Source organism: Prinia subflava, chromosome 12 (assembly GCF_021018805.1).
Source record: "Prinia subflava isolate CZ2003 ecotype Zambia chromosome 12, Cam_Psub_1.2, whole genome shotgun sequence".
Lineage (NCBI taxonomy): Eukaryota > Metazoa > Chordata > Aves > Passeriformes > Cisticolidae > Prinia > Prinia subflava.
In genome coordinates this window covers 16,428,122-16,452,178 of record NC_086258.1, presented here as the reverse complement: position 1 = coordinate 16,452,178, position 24,057 = coordinate 16,428,122, and the positions used below count along the sequence as shown (strand labels likewise).

The 24,057-nt window shown below is 40.2% G+C and overlaps 1 protein-coding gene across 1 annotated transcript in view; it reads right to left on the bottom strand.

The window, feature by feature from the left end:
• Window positions 1-24,057, bottom strand: part of CA10 (carbonic anhydrase 10) — a 154,259-nt gene that overhangs the window by 108,130 nt on the left and 22,072 nt on the right. The window contains exon 3 of the mRNA XM_063409695.1: window positions 14,302-14,376. Within this exon, the coding sequence (XP_063265765.1) occupies window positions 14,302-14,376 (75 nt within the window). The remainder of the gene's footprint in view (window positions 1-14,301; window positions 14,377-24,057) is intronic.

The following is a 24,057-nucleotide window of genomic DNA, read 5'->3' as shown; positions in this document are numbered from 1 at the left end:
ACTTCCTATGAAAATATTGATTTGGGAGTCACAGGATGCGGAGCAGATGAGGAGGAGGCTGACAGCCATCTGTGGAGGAAGCTCTGCTTGTTTCTCAGGGGTTCCAGAGATCACGGCGTGCTGCCGAAGGTGCCAGCTGGCCTGCTGCCACCAGGCTTCTCTGTGCCACCAAACAATCTCTGGGAAGCCTGCCCATGGAATCATAGCACATATTCCAAACAAGAATCGCTTGGTATTTCTTCATTATGAAAACTGGTGAGCAGCAGATTTTCTTTCCAAAGCTCAGACGTCCAGGGCTTCTCCTGACTGGTGGCGGTGGGGGCATGGCTGTGTGACTCAGGAGAATTGCTGACAGCACAGCTGGAAGTGTTTGCTTTGGACTTTTGTTTTTTCTCCCATCTTTTTGGCTTACCCACATGAACACTTCCCATGACCTATTCCAGAGACTGTGGCTGAAGAATACTCAATTTATGTAATTTGCCATATTCTTGAATCTTCCATGTCTTGAGGACAAATGATGGCTTCTCGCGTTACCTTTCTGTTCTCTCAGTAAAAAAGGACTATATCTAGTAGAAAGCAATAGAATCCTCTTCTTTCTTGAACCTTGAGGCTCCCTATTGTTTGTTTACAAACACATTTAACACTCTGAATGGAAATGCTGTGCAGAGCTGACAGACAAAAAGCTCAAGCATGCAGTATGTTGGTTATTCTTACAAGACTGACATGCTTTGGGATGCTTTACAACAAGGAAATTTTACTTCATTTTATTCAGTTAATTATAATCAGCTTAAAAATGGAGATTAGAATAGGAGCTATATACCAGTCTTACATAATTATATATAATAGATACATAAATATATGCATGTGTACCTATAAACACATGGATTGTAATTCTTCCTGATCAAATTTTAGCTTTCCACCTTATTACTATCATTTTGGTTGTAGAATTCAGGAGCAATTCTCCACACACAGATTATTCTCCACACCCTTTACACTGGGTCAAATCTGAGGTAAAAATGGTGAGAAGAGGCTCAGTCCTGAAGACTCAATTTAGAACAAGAAATACCTGCAGAACACAGAGAACTCAGTAGATGATTAATCCCCTGTTAAAGATGATTCCTAAAACCTCAAGTATCTCCAGAAGGTCACTCCCACCTTCAGAAAACATACACAACAACATATTTTTGGAGTTCTGCAGAAATGCCTTGCCTACACAGTAAATTGGACATATGTTCTTGGATTCAGCTGCCAGTTCTGTTAAAGAATTCTGGTCCCACCGTTTTTACTAAATAAAATTTTGCATTTATTTTGGTCAAAGCAAGAACCAAATCTGCATAAAACCATTGCTCATGGACCTTGCAATGAGAGCTGAGTCTTCTGTTGACATTCTTATGCTTGGTTGTGGGTTGCTGCTGCTCCTCCAAGCACATTCCTAACTTTAGGTACTGCAGCTGGAAAGGATGCTGGATTGAGCACATGCTAAGTGGCATTGCTAAATCAGAAATAAAGTGGTAATTCTTCTTTTCTACTATCCTTTGCACAATATGGAAATGTTCCTCCATCCCAAACATCCTCCTTTGCTGATTGGTCCCAGTAGCTTCCTGTGTCTGCACATTCACCAGGCCATAAATGAGGGAATGAAATACCAAACTCCTGGGATCTTTTACCAAATTTATTACCTGCAGTAGATTCCATACTAGAAATGTGCACAGAATTCCATACACATTATGTACACAGTAGATTCCATACTAGAATGGAATCTAGTAAAAATTTTACTTTTACCTGCAGTAGATTCCATACTAGAAATGTGCACAGAATTTCTCATGTAAAATTGGGATGCATTTTTTCTTAGGTGAAAGTAGAATCAGGCTGGTTTGAAGGTTCGATGATTGATGTTGTATTTGAAATTTAAAATAAGCTCAAATCCCCAATTCAGCTATCACTGAAAACATTGGTCTGCATAAAATACTCTACATTATTTGTGAATTACATGGTACAAGCTATTTAAAATAATTGTAAAATATTCTGAAGGTATATGAAGAAACTAGAGCTGAGCATTGGGTACAGTGTAGTACCTGGGGTGGTAAAATTACAGAAAAAGAGAACAGAGTAAAAATTCTTTAGGAATAATAAGAAATGGAGTAAAAATATTAGAGACATTGGAAACTACCAAGTTGATCCACCTTCTGCATCTACAAATAACACCATAGGCTTTTCCCAATATTCACTGGCTGATATTAATTTAGAATTAGATATTATATCCTGATTTCCTGTGTATTTTTTCCTATGAAACTAATTTTTAAAAGCCAAAATCCTATCAGTCACAAAAAATGTTCAATGTTAAAAACCATTAAAAATGCAAAAAATAAGGGAACAGACTCCCAAAAAGACAATGCTGGGAAAAAAAGGTTTTGAATCCCAATAGTTGTTTTGCTTAAAAGTAAATTAAAAAATTCCAACCTGAAATTATTTGTGCATCTTCATGCAAAGACCTTGGCGTTCAAGGAGCACTCTATTCATCTTCACACATCATAAAATTCCACTAATTAAGTTTTCCCTTGTAAAATAATTTATATTCACTGTTCTTCAACCACTAGATTAATTTTTACCACCCATATATCATTTCCTGGTATTACAGAAGGCGTGCTGTAGATAAAAGTTTTGTACATCAAACATTTGAATCTTAAATGTGAAAAATCTCTATAGGCATAGGTATTTATACAAATATAAATGTGTCTGTATGAAGCTCAATGGGAGAGCCATATGGCAAGGAAGATGGTTCTAAAAAAGATGCTTGACAAAACCAAAACTCCAATATCAGCATGAAGAGAACAATGACATTAAGGTGTTAAAAGCTGGTGAAATGTAAAATTGTGATCATCTTTGGCCGTTGATGGTTTGCACTACACAGTGGCTGGGTCTGTTTGGAGGTTTTGGTTGCAAATATAGGAAGCAGAACTTGATCATTTATCAGTGAAATGCCTACAGATAAAGGAATTTCTGCTTGTTCTTTGGAGCAAGTGGTTTTATGGAGCTCTGCTGGTGGCTGAATGTCTCTTTTGAAGGAGTGGGGTTTAAGGGATGAAATATCCAACTGAGCTCATGAAAAGACCAAAGTTTGGCCATTTCTGTTAAGCTTCTAGTGAATTCAGACTCTGACAATGAGCAAATCTGGGCATTAGCTCAGACAGCCAGTGAGGACATGTAGATATAGTTGGGATTATGTCCATCCATAATGTGAAATTCTCTATATATCTGCAATTCTGTCCATTCACAGTATGAAATTCTCTCTATATTAAAGTTACTTTCATGCAAAGTATGTCAGGGAGAGAATGGAAAATCAAGTTGTTCTGTGACAAGATTACCCACAGCTATATGGTGGTGAGGCACAGTATCATCCTGGCTTCTCTTAAAATATGATATGAAGATGGAAGTTAGGGAGTAAAAACACACACCAAATTTAGTCTCTGAATAAGGACGCCTGAATCTGGTTCTATTTGTTCAACTCCTGCTGTAAAAGGAAAGCACTTCCCTAAAATATGAATTTCCTACATATTTAACGCTACAATATGGAGGACTCCTGTGAAGTTCAAGACATTTTTAGAAGTCACATCAGTAAGAGCTTTGGCATAATCATAGAAAAGCATGTGCTGGGCTGGAGTGCCCAGTGCCCTGTTTTTGAGTGTTGATTCTAGCTATAAAAGCAGATATATCAAGCCACAGAGTGGGACATATGGAGGGAAAGTGGAGCACTTCTTTACTGACACAAAACAGAAGTTTCTGTGCCAATCCTTTTGCCTTTAGAAGAGAAAAGCATGACAGAAATGTTCACTGCCTCTCTCTGCCTAGGGATGGTAAAGGCAGAATTGCTGACAACTCTTTAGTGTATGAAAGTGTGTGGAATTCAAGGAGGAACCCAGTGCACTCCTCTGCCTGGTCCTGTCTGCAGACAGGTCATGGTACAGGATTTAGTGCCCTGTTCCTCTCACAGGCAGATGTTACCTCAGTTTAATGCAGTTTAGGAAAACTGGAGGTGTGTGATTGGTAAGCAAAACCACACCTTTAAAATACTTGTGAAAACATTTTCTTACTAAAGCCAGCTGCCATTATTCCAAGAGCTTTGTATTTAAGAGCCTGCACCTCAGAATCCCCTCTCCTCCAATTAGGGCCAGCATGCTCCACAAAATCCTTGATGTAAATATATGGCCCAGCAACACTATTATGTACTGAAGGTGTCTTAAAGTACATTATGCGTGAAAACCAATGCAAACTCATGTTGCAGAACAACACCAAGCAGGAAATTGAAAATTAAATGCGAGTATCTCAGTAATAGCTTCCTGAAGGGCACATTAGAAATAGTTCACCAGAAATCTTTCCAGAAGCCTGCAAGAAACAAGAACATCTTTCACTTGAACCTGTTTCTGCTGCCTATAGTTCTTTAAGGTAATTTAACTTTCTCTGGATTTGCATTTGTGGCAGGGTTTAGGAGGTGGGGATGAACTGATTCTTCAGGTGTTTTTACCTCACTTTCAACCCCTAAGAGAACAGAGGATACCCTTTACTACCCTTTGTAAGAAGTACAGCTCTTAGTTAAAGATTATTTAAGTCCTTTGGAACTTCACAGACAGAATTAGAAGGGTCTTCAGGCACTAAATGATACAGTAGTGCCTTCTGGGATCTTACCTTCCTGCCTAAGCAAGTTAGATGCCAAACTCTCAGAACTTTTTGGGTGAACCTGTGTATCTCAGATATTTCACCTTCTTTTCCTTGGCCAGTCATTTGCATTTTAAAGCACTTAAGTTTGCAGATCTGGCCATCAATCTTAAAAAGCCACTGGAACTTGGACTGTTAAACCACTTCTGAAAGTGAAAACTATTAGGAAAAAAATTCCTGTGTTTTAAATCTGCACTTTCTAAATCAAGAAGTGTTGTGTGTGAAACCAAGAAAGTTTTTTTTTCCTCTGTATTTCATAATGTTCACATTCTGGAGCTCCTTCATGTCTTTATGTTTACAATCTAATGGTATTTTAGGCAGAGTTTTAATGCAAAAACTATGCAAATGTAAAGTGTTTATTATGAGAAATGGATACAAATAACCATAAATATTCATGACTTCATGTAACAGGCTGGGAGAGTTTCTGAGTCATCTTCTACAGTGATTACTTGGAGCTCTGTTTCATTCCCTAAGCAAGTACCTGAGCCTGCCCAGATGTAATTTATTAATGTATTACTTGAGAGAAGGTTGTGAAAAGAGTGGTTACAGAATCAGCAGCAAAGGAAAAATAATGGTAAGACAGACAAACCTGAGAACAGAAGAAGAGCTTCATGTCTTTTAATTCAATGAAATTTTTGCCACTTTAATACTTTCCTCTGGTCTTTGCAGAATTTCACTGTGGTTTCCCTGAGAGGTGTGGGCATTGAGTCATAGCTCCACACACAGTGTAGTGACTGGAAAAACACAAGATCTGTGTTTTTCTGTTCCAAGAATCACTTTATTAAGCACACACCAGTATTTATTTGCTTTTTCAGTGTACAAGTTCAGGTTCAAACTATGCAGCCACTGATTAGGAGACCAACCCATTACACAAAGAAATGGCAGAGCAGATGTTTCTTGCTCTTTTATCTCAGAAACTCTCACACATCCCACACAGCCTCTGTGGCCCAGTGTTCTGGACTGCTTAATATTAAGCATTCTCACAAAGGTATTTATGGCTGCAGATGATCTTTGGTATGCTCCTTCTCATGGGAAAAAGGTGCTTGTTAAGGTCAAGAGCAGCAGCTGCTTCTACACACAACTCTTATGTCACAGCTCAAAAAAATGTAATTTTCATCTTTTTTTCCCCTCTTAGTTACTCTTTCATCACTAAGCCAAGCATAGGACTTGTATGAAGAATAATGTAAAATGAGTTGGGAAAAAGTATTTAAAATTCTATCTAAATATAAGCTTTCTTTAGACAGTGTTCTTCACTGGGAAAGTAAATCCAAGTCTTTGGCAGTGACAATGATGTGACCATTGCCTCGAGACAGTTAAATGGAAGGACTTCCACTGGTTTCACCAGGCTCTGGGTGAGGCACCACCTTCTCCCTACTGCACTCTCCAAAACTAAACTAACACAAAGCAGCGAGCCCATAAACTGAAAATTACAATGGGCAATAAAACCTTGAGAGACGAGTTTCTCTATTGCTTTAATTTACACTCCTGTTAACCAATTTTAAATGCACATTAAAATACCAAGTAATTCTGAAGATGTCAATGTATGGATAATAGAGCCTGCCAAGGCCACGCAATGTGTTTCAGCCATAGCCCATTAGACTTCAGTCATTTATTCTTTATTTTAGGAAAGCCTAATCTGAAGGAAAAAAAGCCATTTGAAGATGCCCAACTGCAGGATAGGAAAAGCAAAATGGAATCTGAACTCCCTCCTGGGAAATACCCTAACAGACACTCATGAAAGGGAATTCTGTAGCCATGACCTACATAGCCCAGTCTGGAAATACGTAAGAGTTGACTCCATAATCTGAGATGTTCTCTCCTATGTCATGTGCTGTGTTCTGAGTCATATACAGCAGCTAAATCCTGCAGTTCTAAATTGGGACTAAAGATGGGAATTAGCTATCACTCCCAGCTGCATCCTGAAAGGGCTTTAACTGCACCTGACTGGGATTTGGAGGAGCAGCTCCTCTCAGAGCTGAGCATCCCATTCATCCTGTACCTGGTGGTGTTGTGGTACCACCAGCATGATCCCAGTGTTTAATCTGCCCATTCAGCCCCTCTCCTCCACAGGAAGCAAAGGATAAAGCATTAAATCATGATTTCCTCAAAAAGCACATTATTAATGGAAATGCAGTATGAACACTCTAGGACAAAAGAGATGGAGCTACACTGCACAGCTGTGGACATAAGTGATTTTGCTGCACTTAAAGAACTTGGAAAGAGATGGTTTTAAATAAAACCATTGTAAAGGGAACACAATCCTGTATTTTTTTTAAAGAATCAGCTTCTGATGGCGTCTACTCAAGGGATGTAGCATTTGTTTCAGCAAGCAGATCCCACTGTTTCCAGTGTGACCTATTTTCAACCAAAAGTAATAACCTAGGATTTTCTGAACTGGCAGCAGCTCTTGCTTTTGTAGCAACTACTTCGGCCAGATTTGTATCCTAATTATTCTAGTGTAGGAACCACATGATGCCTGGATTTCAGAGACGCAACTAAACCCAACTTGACCAATTTTATAAGCAAGGAGGAAAAATCCCATCTCTTCATCTGTCTATTGAAATGTCATTGTTTTACTGCATGTGCTTTCAGCCTTTGGGTCTGATTTTGAACTGGAACAAGTGGGTGTGGAATGGGGCTGTTCCTTGGCCTGGACATATCCACCCTGCTTCCAGCCTTGCCAAAATGTCACTACAGATAATAATTTGTGACATTCCTCAGCTCTATTGATCTGAGGCTCTGCAGTGGCAGCTCTGGTGATGCCCGTGCAAGAGGTGCCAGCAGCAGTGCCCATCCTGCTGCCTCTCTGCTGGGGCAGTGGCCCTGCTTCCTGCCAGTTAGCCAGAGCACAAAGGGCTGATTCAAAGGATCTGCAGGAAGGTTTTTTCCTCTTTAATCAACAGCACAGGGATACCAGGCAGACCAGCATGGCATATCTGAACTGCCTTCTTGATTCTCTGCCAGCCTCCAACTGCTGTCTTGAACACAGCTTATCCATTTTTCCATACCTACATCTCATTTAATATTTGTAAAATGACCTCTCTGAATAAAGACCCTCATCATTCACCAGAACCCACACAACAAACTCACATATATTAAAGACACAGGAAGAATAAATTAAAGGAGGTCATTAAAGGGTCCCAAAGAACCACCTCTGTTGGGGTGGAACATCTGTCAGCTACCTGCTCTGGTGTCAAGCGAACAACTTCCAGTGTGACCTGGTTATTTTGTGCTCCATCCCTAAGTATTCTTCTCTGCCATGCAGGCTCTAAAGGCTGCTGGGCTGTTGTCTACAAGCACTTGTGAATTACAGCAATGCCATTTGCACTGCTGTAGTTAATGACCTGTCAGGTTTCCCATTATGATGTTATGCTGTTATTTTCAGGGTTTATGTCCTGACTATAAAGTTGGTGACTGCTTGGTCTGGAAACACTAATGCATTTTTTTTTGTACGGTTTATAAATATAAAATGAAAAAGTGCCCTAATATAAAATCAGCCTCTATTCAGAAAGGTAAAAGGTGACAATTTTAAGTAATATTTTCAATGCTAGAAAAAAAGTCAATAAGACTGAGGAAGGTTCCTTTTTTGGGTAGAGTCATTAACCATAATAATGCAATTTACAGCTCGCAGGGGCAGCAGGTACCTGGAAATGCATTAAGTGTGTGACTGTATTTTATGGTGAGTTCTGGGAGGATAAATCTTTCACTGACCACAAATACATGTACCCAGAAATGCCATGATGGGGTGATGGTACGGGATATCTGTATTTTAATCTGTGTAAGTAACAGCAGTAAAACGTATCCAAATAAGGATACGTTTTGCTACCTACAGTTGTACCAAAAATTCCTGGCACTTAATTGTTCTTTGTGCTAATAACCCATTTTATTGTCACTGCAAAGTAAACAGCATTTGCTTCAGGACAGTGGGAAAGAGGAGTTTCAACTTCATTAGCAAGCATCTGGAGTATTCCTACACCAAAAAAGTCATCTAATCTAGCAGCAAAGTGCAAAGGACAAGAATTGACAGGGACCTGCAAGTCACTGCCTTCAAGTTTTTCCTTATTTCCACATTCCTGAAGCAGGAGAGGGACACTGCTCAGGTCCTGGCAGGGGAAGCTGCAGGTGCAGCAGGCCAGGTGGTGGCACAGCGAGGTCCAACCTGCCACTTCAGGTGTTGGTTACAGCAAGGGAAGGCTTGACCTTTGCAGAGCCTGGTGGGACTGGGAACAGGCAGGAAGGCAACTTGAATCACTGGGTCACGTCAGGATAACAAAGCAAAGGCCAGGATGCTTCTGCTACATGCAGTTTTTATTTCGTGAATACCAGTTATAACTGAGGAGGAAAAGCCACAGCTAAGAAAGATCACTAGGCTGTTGAAAAAAAAAGGATTTGAGACCACGTTGGCAAAGGACTGTGTTTCAATCACAAGTTTGTCAAGATTTAAAATTTTAGATCTTCAGAGCACTTTGCTGTGGTTAGTTCACATTGCTGGCCCCCTAAATTTTTTTTTTTCTTTCATGGAAGGACTGAATTAGAGGGAAAAACAGAATTTATAGATCTGTTTGCAAAATGGCTGCAGTTACAGGCTGTATGTAAAACAGTAACTTCATTGAAAAAGCCCTTTTATAAAGGACTGCACAGATGGGTGTTCAAAGGAGTGGGAAGGACCTGAAGACAGCAACTTTTTGAGTTTCATGGTAACAAAAGCACCTGTAAAGGGTGATCCCCAGTCCCAAGCTCCTTGGTTAAGTGAGAAAGGGAGCTGTGGGAACTAAGTCATGGTGCCACCAGGTGTTGTAACAGAGAAAAAATCCATGTTGTATTATATTTAACACCCACATCAAATTAAAAAAAAAAATCTAGTTTCTTTCTAGCTACATGATTTGTAAAGAGTCATTTTTTGCAGAATCACCAAAGGAAGTGAGAAACCAGGAAAACATCTGGTATGAAATATACTTCCTTCAAGCTATCTTTAACTGACAACCAAAGATGAAATATTATATATACTAACCTAAGTTCAAATCAGTAAGTGAAGGATTTCCAGAATCTATCCTCCATCACCCTGAAGAAATGAACTGTTCCAAAATATTGCTTTCTAAAAGAAAAACTGCTGTCATTGTTCCAATAAATAATTATATACGGGTAGTTAATTTTTCAGAGGCAGCAGCAGCCTGTGTGATTTTGAAGGGTATGTGCAGACTGTTTAAAGCACTGCTGTAGCTCAGAGTGCACCACTGTTTTCACTGATAAACAAAATGCACCAGATGGTGAGTGATGCTGCAGCCTCCTGAAATTCCAAAATAAGGCCAGGAGAGATGTTACAGTTGAAAGAGTGAGCAGGGCAGGAGCAGCAATCAGCAGGTTTGGTTTTTGCTGTTCAGGCAGCCACACAAAGTGATCACCAACTCAGTGTGTGGCACAGACCCCTCTGTGACTGCAGGGTGGCACAAACTGAGAGCTGCAAGTTTAACAAGTGTGTGGGGATGAAGTTTTGCATCTTTCTTTCAAGCCATGGACAAATAGTTCATGGTTCTTACAGTGACCTGCCCATCAAAGGTAGTTTTTGAATGTGTACATAAAGACATTTCTAACTTTAAAAAAAAAAAAAGCTCAGAGCTGTAATAAAAGAAATCTTGAAGTCCAGACAGGAGAAGCTAGGGACACTAGAACTGCCTTTGTGGGCCACAACAAAAGCACATGGGGATAGCAGGAAGATTAAAATGAGGTTTTGGCACTCATCATCAAGCTTGTCAATTGTTTCAGACCTCTTTTCCCTTGTAAATCATTATGAAATTCACGTATTTCCTCCTTGGAGGCAGTTTCTCTGTGCTTCACAAGCACTGCCCATGTTTTGAGCCAGTGTTGCCAGCTGCTCAAGGTCAGGGCAGAATCCCACCCACAGGATCTTTGCAAAAGGCAGGAACAGCATCACAGAACTCCAGCAGTCTTTCCCCTTTTAGAGTAAAACAAGTTGTGAAGGAATCATGAACAGGGGATTTCTCCTCTCAGAACCTCAAGGAGAAAGGTGGGCTTTGACTGGTGATCTGTGGCCAATAATGAAACCCGGTGGATGTAGATCTTCATCTGGAATTAGAGTTCATTTAAAACTTATTTCAAGTAAGGACAATATCATCTGCTCCCTCAGCAATGTTCACTCATTATTTGATGGATTTCCTCCTGTTTGCTGAGCACAAGCACCCTGTAAAGTAACTTTAGATTTGGTATAATTCAGTAGGGGGCCCAAATACAGTGTCTTCCCTGGGAAGGAAACACTTACATGCTTGTGCTATCACACAGTCCAGAGTTTCCACAACAGGATAGAGGTCTGGCAAGTGCATTCTGTGATCACAAATTCCATTTAACCACCCTTATATTTTGTGCTTATCAAAGCCCACTTTCATAATGCTATGAAAAAACAGGACCAGTGTGAAAAGATACAAAATCACAACCATTATCAGAGGTTATACACATCTATTTGAAGCAACAACAATGGTACCAATGAATTTGGAATAGGCTTGTCTTGGCCACCTGGAAATTGCTTGCACCACTTCAGTGACACAACATATTCATAGTCACAGCCAAAGAAAAGACATGAAAAAGGTTATTTAAAGGTGTTTTAACCCATCAAGAACTACTTTGATATTCCACACCAGAAAAACTCTACGTAGTAAGCATTTGTAATAATATAAATTATTTGATTATTATGCAAATCACCGTGCATAAAGTAAAGTATTCCTTCTTTGTCTTTGAACATTCCCTGAAGTTTAATTTGGAACCTAATTTGCATTCAATTAAAATTTTAAAGCTGTACTTACTTTCTACTTTGTTTGCCTACATGATTTAAATCATAAGAGCAATTCTTTGCTTGGAGAAGAGGTGAGAGACGGAGAGTGGTTTCTGCACCAGTAGCAGATACACAAATCCAGCCTTAATGAACTTTTCCTCCTGCACTTGAGAACTCTGCATCTCTCTTTCAAGGCTGGGCACCAAGACAGACCTGAGTCACAGTTCCTGTGCTGAGAGAACCTGCCAGGTCTCAATGCTGCCTTCTCTTGGAGCACTGCAAGAAGTAAATTTGGGAAAGACACTGTGAGAGGTCTTGTACCTCATCTCTGCCTTCCCTCCTGTGAGGTACACATCACTGGCTGCAGCTCAGTGGCTTATAGCAGGAAAAAAACTGTCCAGATGAACATTAGAAAGGGATTTAAAATATTTTTTTCTAAAATCTATCCCAGAATATGGAGAGTCTGGGATTTGGGGAACACAGTGAAGTATGGCTTGATTTTATGAACTGCTCAGTGGCAAATTTGCACAGGACCTTGCGTGTATTTAGGACTTGACTTAAATGCTTCCAAAACAGATTAAGCAGAAAAAACTTATGAATGGCACATTCTAACCCAGGCATATTATGATGCACTCCTAACTGCATTCTTACACAGCTCTCCATGAAAGAAGTGAGAGTTCAAAGAGAGACAGTGACTTTGCCTTGAAGTAGGTGAAAAGTATTCACCCAGCTAAAGCTTTGATAGACAAACTCTGGAATGTTTTACAATTAAATTGCCCCTAATTAATCATCTCTGCATTTGTGGCTGCTCCCCTAAGCAGCTACAGAGCTGGATTCATGTCAATCATATTAGCTGAGATGCCAGTTCTGAACTACAGTGACAGCTCTTGGACAAACATTCCTAATATTTTTGGGGGTGTTCGCCTCCAGCCCTGGGTCAGGACAAGCAGCTGTGGCAAGAAAACATCCTGGCAGATGGCTGTGGCTGTTTGCTTCAGTGCACATCAGTCAGCAGCTCCAGCAAGAGCTCCTCACTTGCCTGGCAGCTCTCACCTCTCAGGTGCTAATTAGCATCTCATGTGAGATCTGATACGCGACTGCCACCGGCACGGATAAACTTAATATGCACCAACAGATCCTCTGTGAGGTGTTAGTCTGAGAGCACAGCCACAAATGCAGCCTTGAAACGCTTTAAAAATGGTTTTCAAAGGCTCCCAAATCTAGGTGCTGCTGGAAAAATAAAATTAGTTGTTTGTTCTGTGATGGGTCTCATGGGATTTCTCTCTTCTGCTGAGGCTGACAGGTTGCAGAGCTGAATTTGAAAGAAAGGTACTCCCAAATTCCCCTTGCTTTCTTCATGGCTGCTTCAGTGAGCTGTTCATTACTGACTTTCTGGATCAGTTATTGAGGATGTGTGCTGGGTTAGTCAGATATTCAACACATACTGGTAATTCAGGTTTCCCTTAGAAGGGAAGTGTCCCTCCACACCACTCTAAAAGGTCTTCCTTTCCAGAAAGTTTTAAGTCATCACTGTTTCCTCATTCATCTTCCAAGGATGTTCCTAAGCCTAAATTTCTCACAGTATTAAGACTAGAACACCACAGGCATGAACTGATCGCAGGTTTCTTTACATCCTGACAATTCCATTATTTTTCTCAGTAACTTTAAATTTAGGCCTGTTTAGCAAATATTTTTTTCTTTCATTTTCTGCTGGGCAACTACCTGAGTTGTGCAACTCAGGAAGGATGAAATACCTTGAAAGCAGGTGATTATATTCTCCAGGTTTCTTCCCCTGCTGTCACTGTGAGGAACCAAGCATGCACAACAACACACTGGAGTGTTTCTGACAGCCCAAACCAATCTCAAGCAAATCTGAAAAGCTACTTTATGCTACATCAAAATGTAATTAAGCTCCAGGCCTGTAGATTTTCACAACCATTTCAGTGCCAGAAATGTGTGGGTTGAAATATTTCATCTCATTTGCACTAGAATTCTTAACAAGACATTCAGCATTTTGGGAATTTCAGATGACTGTCAGGTTGTAACAGTTCTCACAACAGAGAAAGGAGCTGATGATTGGTCAAATCTATTAATCTTCAGGAATAGCTCACACAACAGCCAAACAATATTTTCTACTGTTATGAGGAAATAAGAATCACATTACAGTTTTCTTGTTGCATTAATGATAAAACTTGAAGCACTACTTTACCTTACAAGATATAGCTAATATATGTGAATTAATGCATATTCTCAATTACACTGAAAAGATACTGCACAGAATCCTTCTAGCTGCCTCTTGATTATTTATCATTTACTAAATCTCAATGAAGCCCAGTTCATTTGTTTCAGTTTGTTTACCAAAAAAAAAAAATCAGTGAAAATTGCATGCAGAGGGTTCCTGTCCTAATCTACTCTAAAATCTAATCTAAAATTTAGAAATGCAATTACCTAGAAGTGTTGCAACAGATAAATTATTTCATCTAATTAACAGTAATACTTTTTAGTCCCTTTCCCTTTTCTGCACACAGAACACACACACTCACAAAGCAGCATGATATTGGTTTTACTGAGAGAATCCAGGAATGTCATCAAAGTGATTTCTTCCCTGAAAAACAGCCATGGCCTTTGGATGATGGATTAACAGAAACCTTTCTGTGCTTTACTATAATGTGATGTTGAGTACTTGTCAACTAAAAATCTTTGCCATGAAACAAATCAACACAAAATATCTTCCCCAAATCCAACTATATTAATTATAATTAAAAAATGCTTAAGAAAGGCTCAGATTTTAAAATTACACTTACCAGGAACAAAGCTTCCCTGGACCACCTCCTTGTAAGCCCACCAGCCTTCATGGATTTTTGGTGAATTCTGTTGAGCTAGAAAGAAACAATCAAAGAAACTATAAAATTAGGGCAAAACATAGGACTTAATTAGCTCAACTTTAGGAACTTTAAACACGGTACTATCCTCTCAGAAGAGTCACTCAAATGATCTTTATTCAATTTATAGAATCATGGTATGCATATGTATCTCAGAGAATCTTGTGTTCATCACACAGTAAAGGATGGAAGACTTGGAAGACTTGATCACTAAACTTAACAATTCGGGTAGAAAATGACGATTTATAGCACTCCAGTGGCTTCTGTGCCACCTACAAAGTCAATATGGGACAAAAATGCAGAGGAAAAAAAGAGTGCTCAGTAGTCAATACCTGAGTCCAAGCTGTCTGACTGAAAAGCAGCTTCTCCCCCTCCTTTCCTGAGTTTCCCAATGATCTCTCGCATGGCGTGGGCACAAGTGGCAGAGTGAACCACAGCCAATAATACCCGTGTCTGTCACTGCTTCACCTCATCCCACCAGCTCTGAGCTCCAAAACCAGGCTAGAAAGGCACAGCCCACAGCTTCCCCAGCACTGGCTATGGCTCCGGCGCCGAGGCAGGAATTTGGTTCTTCCATCTTCTCCATCTGCAATGGAGCACCCACGCCCGTCCCTCCCCTCAGCCACCCAGGCAGCTCGGCAAAAACGTGATTGTGACTGGTGTCTGTGACATGCAGCAATTTCACAGTGTGACAGCAGCTGGGAGCACAGTGCAGGAACATATCCATAGCTGGTCTACAGATAATTCGGCCTAACAAATACCAGCTCAACCAGCCCAGCTCATTGGAATATAAAAGTTAACAAATCCCCAGGCGTGTTGCTGATAGGTCAGATTCAAACCCAAACAGGGCACCCAGCCAATCCCAGGAATGCACCCATCCCATTGGCCAGTGAGCTGGGCGGAGCTAACACCTTTATCCAATCATGTGTAAGTGCAGGAAATTCGAAACCCCTATTAAAGGGGACACCCAACACTAAAATTCACGTGTTGCTGCACGATCTCGGTGTGTTCTTGTTGCATTCCTGTCTCTGTCATCAGCAACAGGAACACAACAAAAGGTTTCTTTGATCAATATTTTGATGGTTGTAGCAACAAAAAGCCTAAGCTTTGGATGAGGTTTGCCCGTCATGAGACTTGTTGGCTAAATGATTTCTCTAAAGCCCTGAAAAGCCAAGAGCAGAAAGGTCTTGGTCGGTCAAGTTTGCTGCTCTTTGTCATCACCTCTCTTTGTCTTGCAATTGGAATTAGAGCAAATTTTGTGGTCAAAATGTAAAATCTCTATTAAATTGAAATATTTTCAAAGGGCAAACAAACGCACAGCAAGAGAAACGTTCAGCTGATATACAAATATGTTATGTCTTCTCCTGTATTTTGCTTGGTAAGTTCCTATTTAGAACAATTCTCCCTGAGGTGCAGAAAGCTCAGTTACCTTGTGCATCATTTCACTTAGATTTTGGGGTTGTCTTCTTTTAAAGACACTTTCAATTTCTTTTACTAGGCCAAGATTTTTTTTATACATAAATATGCAGCTACAGAAGACGCTGGATTTGGCAGCTTTTTGCTGCAGTTTCACTTCTAATTCACATATTATTTATGAAAAACACAACTACCCTGGGAAAAGTTCCAGCAGTATAATAAAAATTGTTGCTGTCATTAAAAATTATGAAGAGGATGTGAAATTCGGGCTAAAAGGGATACAAGATAAAGACCATTACATACTGTTCTATCAAATTACAAAACAGTATTTATGATTTAACTGACTGTATATTGCAGAAACAAAACTAAAGCTGAGGTTAATTAAATGTACTGACAATACGCTGCCTTACCAAAATCCAGCCATGCCAGGGGTACATGTGGATGCTGATTTCTCCTTGCAGCACTGATGTTCCATTAACTGAGCAGTGATGGGCTACACTGAAGGGACTGTTCCACTGTGCACCCTTTACAGTCTGCAGATGAAATTGTCCTCATATTTTAGTTTTTATAATGTTGCCTGGAGAACTCCAACTGTGAATGGCTTGGTCGTGCTAGACTGCACTGTACAAACATTTGGAAAATGGCAAATCCCAACTCACAATCAAAATATATGAGCATTGTTCCTATCCAGACTGAACTGCAATTTTTTGGATCTCAACACTTGCTTTCATGTCCTCAGCAGGAGAAGTTCTTAAAGATTTCAAAATGGCAGTAGGAGGGGACACTAAGGAGTCCCAGCAAAGTAGAGCCATATTTCTTCTACTTAAAATTTCCCAGGAAATTACACTGAATTAAGGTGCATCTTGTAGTCATGCACACAGCTCAAGTTGGTTCAGCCATGCAGAAGCAGATGCATTTTAGAAGTGGCTGATTTATTTTTATTTTTTTTATTTCTATATATATAAAAGCAAGCTAAGACTTTGGGTAGGATGGGTTTTTCAAATATAGCTGCCTAATGTCAGCATTCATCAAATGTATACAATTGAAAAATATATTGCTTTTTCCCACTGTGGGGCAATCTGAATGATACATGCCAGGTCCAGAAGAGAAGTATAATCCATTTTTTGGAGTTCATATTAAACCAAAATTGAAATATGCTGTCTCTGCAGTTCTGCTTCAGTGAGTTACCCCAAATATTTACAATAGCTAATTCCAAAAGGAATAGCAGGAAAAAAATATTTTGATTACATTTTTTTTCAGATCTGCTGCATTAGTATGGAACATGAAATGAGCAGGAAAACTGGATTATCAAAGCTCTGTACTAAATAACTGGATGCCAGTGCAGTTGCTTGAGAGAAGAGCATGACCTGGCATCACTCTGCACATTCCACAGATATCAGTTCAGTTCACATGAAAATGAAACACAGAAAATACAATACCAAATTATGATTTTTGTGCCCTAGCTGTATCTAAGATAGAGCAACAACAATGCTGGCAGCACTGCTGATGTACAGAGAACTGAGTCCACTGAGGAAACCCAGAGGCAGGGCAGGTGGGGTTGGGAGGGGGCAGCTGGGGTGACAATCTCCTGTGCTGTGCTCCTTCCTGAACCCTGAAACCTCAATGTTTTATAGCAGTCCAGGCAAAACATCCTGCAAAGTAACGCAGAGAGTGACTGAACACAGATTTGCACTCTGCAGTGCATGTGAAATCCAGCTTGGTGCCGAAGATTTACTTGGATGAAGCCTACAGGGACTTTACTTAAAAAGGGGAAAGCTTTATAAAGCTCTCATTTCTCTGAATGCGGAAAGAAGAGGTCTGGTAAGGCCAGGGAGAAAAGTTTGTCTTCCAAAATCTTCTCCTGAACCATCACTCCAATCTCTGTTATGCAAGTGGGCAAGAGGAATTATGAAAGGAGGAAAAAGCTGTTCCCTATTTTTGAAACATAATCAGACCCATACCTGGATTAGTAATGGTACAAGGGACTATAAAATTAGAATGCCATATGGACAATTCTTGCTGGGAATCCTATCTGGGACACTCACACCTGATGCACACACAACATAGGCTCTCTGCAATTGGTGTATTAATGCCCATCTGACAGGATGGCTCTGTGCCTGAGTAAACAGGTTCAACCTTATGGCTCAAGGATTGTTGCCAAGGAAATGGATTCTTCCTGCGTGCATGACACATGAAAATAGCAAAATTCTCTCAGCAGCCTTCTGATTTCAGTTAAACTATTGTAGCTCTTCCTGCAATTCTCCCACTCAAGGACAATATAGAGAGACACGTGGGCTCTTGGTGTGGCCTCTGACACTGCTGTGGTCCTACCAGGACACTGCTCCTCTGCAGAAGCTCCTTGTTGGCAGGGGGAGATGAAAGTTCTAGAAAGAAATCCTGGATTCCTGAAGAGGGAATATCTAAAAAAAATGCAAAAACCCCACAACTACCATTTGTGATACCTCTGAGGCTCCTGCTTTTACCACTAAAACCCAGAGTATGGCTTTTGCTTCCTAGAAACACTGTTGGGTTTGCAAGGCATGAAAATAAACAAGCCCCTCTGAACAGACACTGCAGGTTACCTGCACAGGAGCGCTGTAACAGCAATTTTCAGCAGCAGCACTGCATTCTGCCATTAGCAGGGACAGTCCAAAATGACACACTTGTCCAAGTGCTCGAGGATACTGAATGATGCCCATTTGTGCAGTGTTCCCTCCCCTGGCACTGGAATCTCTGGTACCTGAGGTAAGTAGCTCTGCTGATACAACACCATGAGGACAGATCTCTTTCAATAAAGCTGCTGCAGAAGATATTTATTTGGAGCTCATATGTCACTTGTTGCTATCATTCTGTCAGATTACTGCAGGTATGTCTCATTGTGGAGCATAAAATTACAGGCTAAATTCTGCAAGTTGTTGGTTGTGCATTCTTGTTTCCCAGTGGCTTCCATGCACAGGGAAACAGCATTGTACAGGATCATAAAAATGCACAGTAAATGCAAACAGCAAAGGTGCCAATGCCTCATAAAGTCAGCAGTTAACCCTTTCTGGCTTAGAGGCTAAAGTAGCCTCATGTTTCAAATAAATAAAAAAAAAAGCTATTACTGGGTCAGTAAATGTATTTTTACATGATCAGATAGAATTGTGTTGGATACCAGGCACCATGGCACACATGCTGGAATACCTGCACAGCATTTGCAGGGCTAAGTCTTCACCTTGCTGGAATGTTGATGTTGACATAATATAAAATGCTGTAGCAAATACAGAATGCCCCTCAGTGAATATACCTATTTGCAAGATATAAACAAGCCATTCTACAATTACTTATTTACTCTCTGTACTTACATGAAGTATTTGCCAGCTTTTATCTGATGGCATTGTTTATGTCATTCACATCTGAGCCTGAGCCAAGAATAAAATCCTGCCAGATCAGAATTCTCCATTCACTTTACTGCCATTTCACATAGATGAAAAATGCAAGACTGGGGAGAATCAGGCTTGCAGCATTTAGGAAAAGATCTTTCCTCACCTGGACTTTATTGATCTGAGCTCTTCTGATTGTTAATTCTGATCAATCATTCTGCAGGTTTATCTCCTCTTACAACCTAGAAGTCTTGCTTGTGATAAACTTACTGGTATTGCCCTGGCAGTAAATATATGACAACATTTTTATCATTGTTACCCCTTCTGCACAGTTATGAGATTAAAAACAAAACCAGCTGCAACTATGAGCATAATAGTGTATTAGTTTCATAATAAACTTCGTGAAATGCATCAAGTCATTGCTAATGCTTTGATAGGAAACTCACAGAAAAATGGCAGAGGGTCTGCTACAAGAAAAATAAATCCTCAAATCTGTGATAACAACGGTGAACACTGCAAGTGAAAGATATATTTACAAGGTATTAGATGCTGGTGTGATCTTCACTTAGAGACCTTATCCTGGTTCTCTCCTAGCCAGCATAAGCCTATTACTGAGCTATTTAAAACTACTTGATTTTCCATCAGAGTTCCACAGTTCACTCTGAGCAGCTTCATCACTCTCAAGGTGTCTCAAGTAATCCAAGACAGCTGTGCCTAATGGCAGAGATTAAAATGAGAGGAATTTCCCTGCAGTGTTTCAGAAGATCCTGAGTCCTAACAGAAATGTAGTCCTGCACAACAGTACAGGGCAGTTAAAAACAAAATAAAAAGAAAAAAGCTGTAAGAAAAATTTTAATCATTTTTGCTGAACTCCATTTCCACAATCTCATGCAATACCTGCTTTGTAATTATTTTAAGTAGTTCTGATTTACTGAATTTTATTTGGATGTTTTGTGCACTGTTAAACCCAAAGGAAAGTTACCTAAAATTTGGAGGAAAGACAGACTTACTCAATCTAAAATATAACTTTCAACACCTTCAGTCATACAAGAACCAGCTTTAGGTTCACACCAACAAATGCCTCTTAAAGCAAATAGGATACACATGGACAAAGTTGACCTGGCAGCAGGGGAACTAAGCAGATGCAATAAGCTGAAGATTTAGTCCTCTGTAATTAATATTTAGTTCGTTTAAAACAAGTCTGTACATAACTGCAGCTGTATTTAAGATGATTTTATGCAGCCTTTTTATATTAAAGACCCTAACAACAGATATTTCAGGCACTAAATAAAGCATCATTTACAGATGTGTAGCTACAGGACAAGAAAGGTTGGCCTGCTTATGAATCCCACAGCCTACATTGTGAGCATCAGCATACGCTGAGGGAGGAAAAACAAAACAAAGGATTATAAAGGGATCAATAAATAAAATGCTTTCATCAGCTAGGCCAGATTTTCTTCTTTTTTCTTTTTTTTTCCTGGATAACATTTTGCTCAGAAAACATGCAAATGCTCTTTCATTAAGTTAATACTCTCCAATTCCATAAATCCTTCTTCCTCCATCCCCATGTGTAAAAGCTCTCACTGCTGCTGTGAATTCCAAGCAGTATTCAACACAAGAAAAGCGGATGTGACCTGATTTTATCACATCTGAGGGCAAAAGGAAGGCACTACCACGGGAACTTTGCTCTGGCACAGAGACTTGACTATTCTGTCTATTTTCTATTTATTGTGATTTTGTTTTCTGATAAGATTTCCAATTATAAAGCTTGGCCAAAGGGTTAGATTTCATATAGGCAGGCTCATATAGATGCAGGGAGCAGTGACAATGTGGTGTTGCATTGTAACAGAGCCAACTATTGCACCCATCAGCCCCCTGTAGCTGGCTTTTGAGAAGAGTAGAAATAAAATTATTTAACAACTTTGCCTTCTGACCTCTGAATATTATCAAATGTGTTGAAATAAGCTTATGTGTGAGCAGGAATAATTCCCAATAATGTTGATGAAGAACACCCAACTGGACCTAAACTCCCCACCACTAGCTCAATTTGTAGAATATTAAACATCCCCATAAAGCTGCTCTCCTTTTAATGTGACTAAAACACAGGCCTAGGAGTTAGACCTCATAATATAAAAGATGGTGTTTGCCCTCTCCAAGAACTTTCTGGAATACTAAGGAAGCATTGCACTTAATGTCATTTGCTTCAATTTTCAAATAATACATGTTTTTTCTTCTTTGGCAAAATTTCATTTCTGAAACAATGGAGACACAGGGAACTTCTGTATGGCTCTCTCTGCTGTCTGGGGAAGATGAGCAGCTCTGAAAAAACACTGAAAGTTTTACCTACAGATTACTGTCAACTAAGGATGCAATTCTCTGCTTCCTCAGGTCCCATTCATATCTGTGGGGTTCATATTACTTTTGAAGTAGGTACTGTTCTCTCCAAAGAGAGACAACATTGGCACAAGAATCAAAATTCTCTGACACAAGAGTCAAAATTTCTCCGAGGCTGAAGTACTGTAAGAAATAAAAGCAATTAAATTATTGCTGGGAGGAAAAATATAGCTGTATAGCAGCAACTGGAACATAATATTGATTACAAGGAGTGGGGGGGAACTCAGCACCTTTCACTTCAGTCACTGATGGCACACTCAGGGCTTCAGGGGTCCCAAATCACATTAATACAATTTGGCTGTCTTGGTGTTTCCCCAAGTCTCATCAGCACACCCAGCAGCCTATTCTGTATTGTGTTAGATGGGGCAGTTCTGTCCCTTGAGTTGTTCAACTGTGTCTAGAGATAAAGTCTGAAAAGCTCTGTGAAATAATGCAGTAACAAACAGCAAGGTATCTTGTGATATCAACTCCACAGCAGCTCTTACATCCCATTGCAATGCACACCCTCCACTCTCATCAATTACCAACTTCAGCCTGGTTTGGGGACACTCAGCAACTTCAAAGAAATGGCCTCAATATCCTTGAGGCTTTAAAGTTCGATGCATAATTAATGCTAAGTTAATAGGGTTTCCTCTAAAAGGAAACCACTAAGTTCCTTCCTGAGCAGCACATACGGTATTGACGTCTCATCAGGTTTCTGCCCCCAGCTGCTCTCTGCACTCTCCAAACACAAAGTTACTCATCAGGAGTAGCACACACAACTGGAGCTGTCCCTTTAGCTGCCACAGGCAATTTTTTCTTGTTATCTTTTCCCAAATCTGTCACTTCAGGAAAAAGAAATTACTTCTTCGTCAGTCTTCCCATGAAAGGGCTGTGCCCAAAATTTAAGTATTCATCACTGATTAGGCAGGGTCTTCCAATTAACCTCAAGGATAACGGTATGGCATCAATACTGGGTGCTTGTTCCTAGAAAATACACACAGCTTCAAATCCCATGGAATTCTACAGCATGTGGAAACTTGCAGTCCAGAATGTGACATGGAAACATTTCAAAGAGATTCATATTACACAGAGAATTCAAAATGCTTAAGCAATACTATTATGACTATTTCCCGTGGTTTTGATAAAGGATTTAACTGAAAAAGGGGAAAGGGTGCCTCCAGTGTCCCTTGGGGACTCAGCAGGACTAGGAGTGGCAGTCTTGTACAAACTTTACTCGAGTCAATGCAAACTGATGCCCATGCCTGAGACAGGCAGAGTCCTCTTCTCCTGGCTGACAGCCATGCAAAAACAATGTGACCCACAACATCATCCTTCAAAAGCTAACAGCAAAGGGGAAGCAAAATTATTTTGATTACACTGAACTGGATTCAGAGTCCCAGATTTTCAGGCATCCTGCGGCTGAGAGTCAGGGCACTAATCCAGATCATCTCGCAGCTCACTGGACAACCTAAATCCTCAGCACTTAAACTGGATGTCCTGGAGTTTTCTGAGATCAACATATAAAAAACAAACAAAAAAATGTTTTCCTGCCCATGTGAGAGGGACCAAACTGATTTTTATTTATGCCTCAACATATGTTACACACGAGGTGAAGAATTCCTCTAAGGGGCTGTACACGTGCTGTGTACAGCCCTGTCCCTGGGGAGGCTTTGCCTCCAGCCAGAGGCAGAGGATGCTTCCACCATGGGCTGTGAGCAAACCCCCTGTTGGGGGGCAGATGCCTGGGAAAAAGGGCTGTGGGTGAAACTTAGCAGATAAAATCAGTTAACTGCAACACAAGTGGGATACGCCTATCTACAGAGCTATTTCCTAAACACTGTCTCCTGTACTTGCCCCCTTCCCTATTTTTCAGCCTTTCCCACTGAAGCCTTGGATTTACAGATGAAGAAAAGGTTGGAGGTACAAATGAGAAAGGCAAAGAAAGGATGGAAAGGTATGCAGAAGTCAGCAATGATAGTGATGGGAAAAGCCTGACTCAAAATACTTCCAGTCCTTTGATCTTCCAGCTAGAATATACTGAATTTTATGCACAGTATCTCAGCCAGCCTACAAAATCTTCAAGTCCACTGGAAATAACCTCCTGAATGCTAGGCAAACTACTCAGGAGGTTAGCAGTTTCTACAAAAAATATTTGGAATACTGAAATGAATCTATAATAAACAAAATATTGCTTGTGTCAACACAAAATAAGGAAGCTTGACATTAGCCTCACAGATATTAAAATTGTCAGGAGACTCTGAGCTAATTCATTTTGGTTCTCCCCTTAGCATAAATTCCTGCTGAGCTGTTCATGAAACTCTGCAGTGACCACCAGGGAAACCCAGGGAGGGCTGATGAATCCTGCACACAAAGCAAAGTCCACCATCTCTGGCTGGGTGACCATACAATTATGGGGGATCATACAATTATGCAACACACAATAATACTGATTCTGTAAATTTGATTTTGAGACCTGCTGGGCAGATTCTTAGGGTCAAAATTGAACGACAGAACTGGCAAGTAT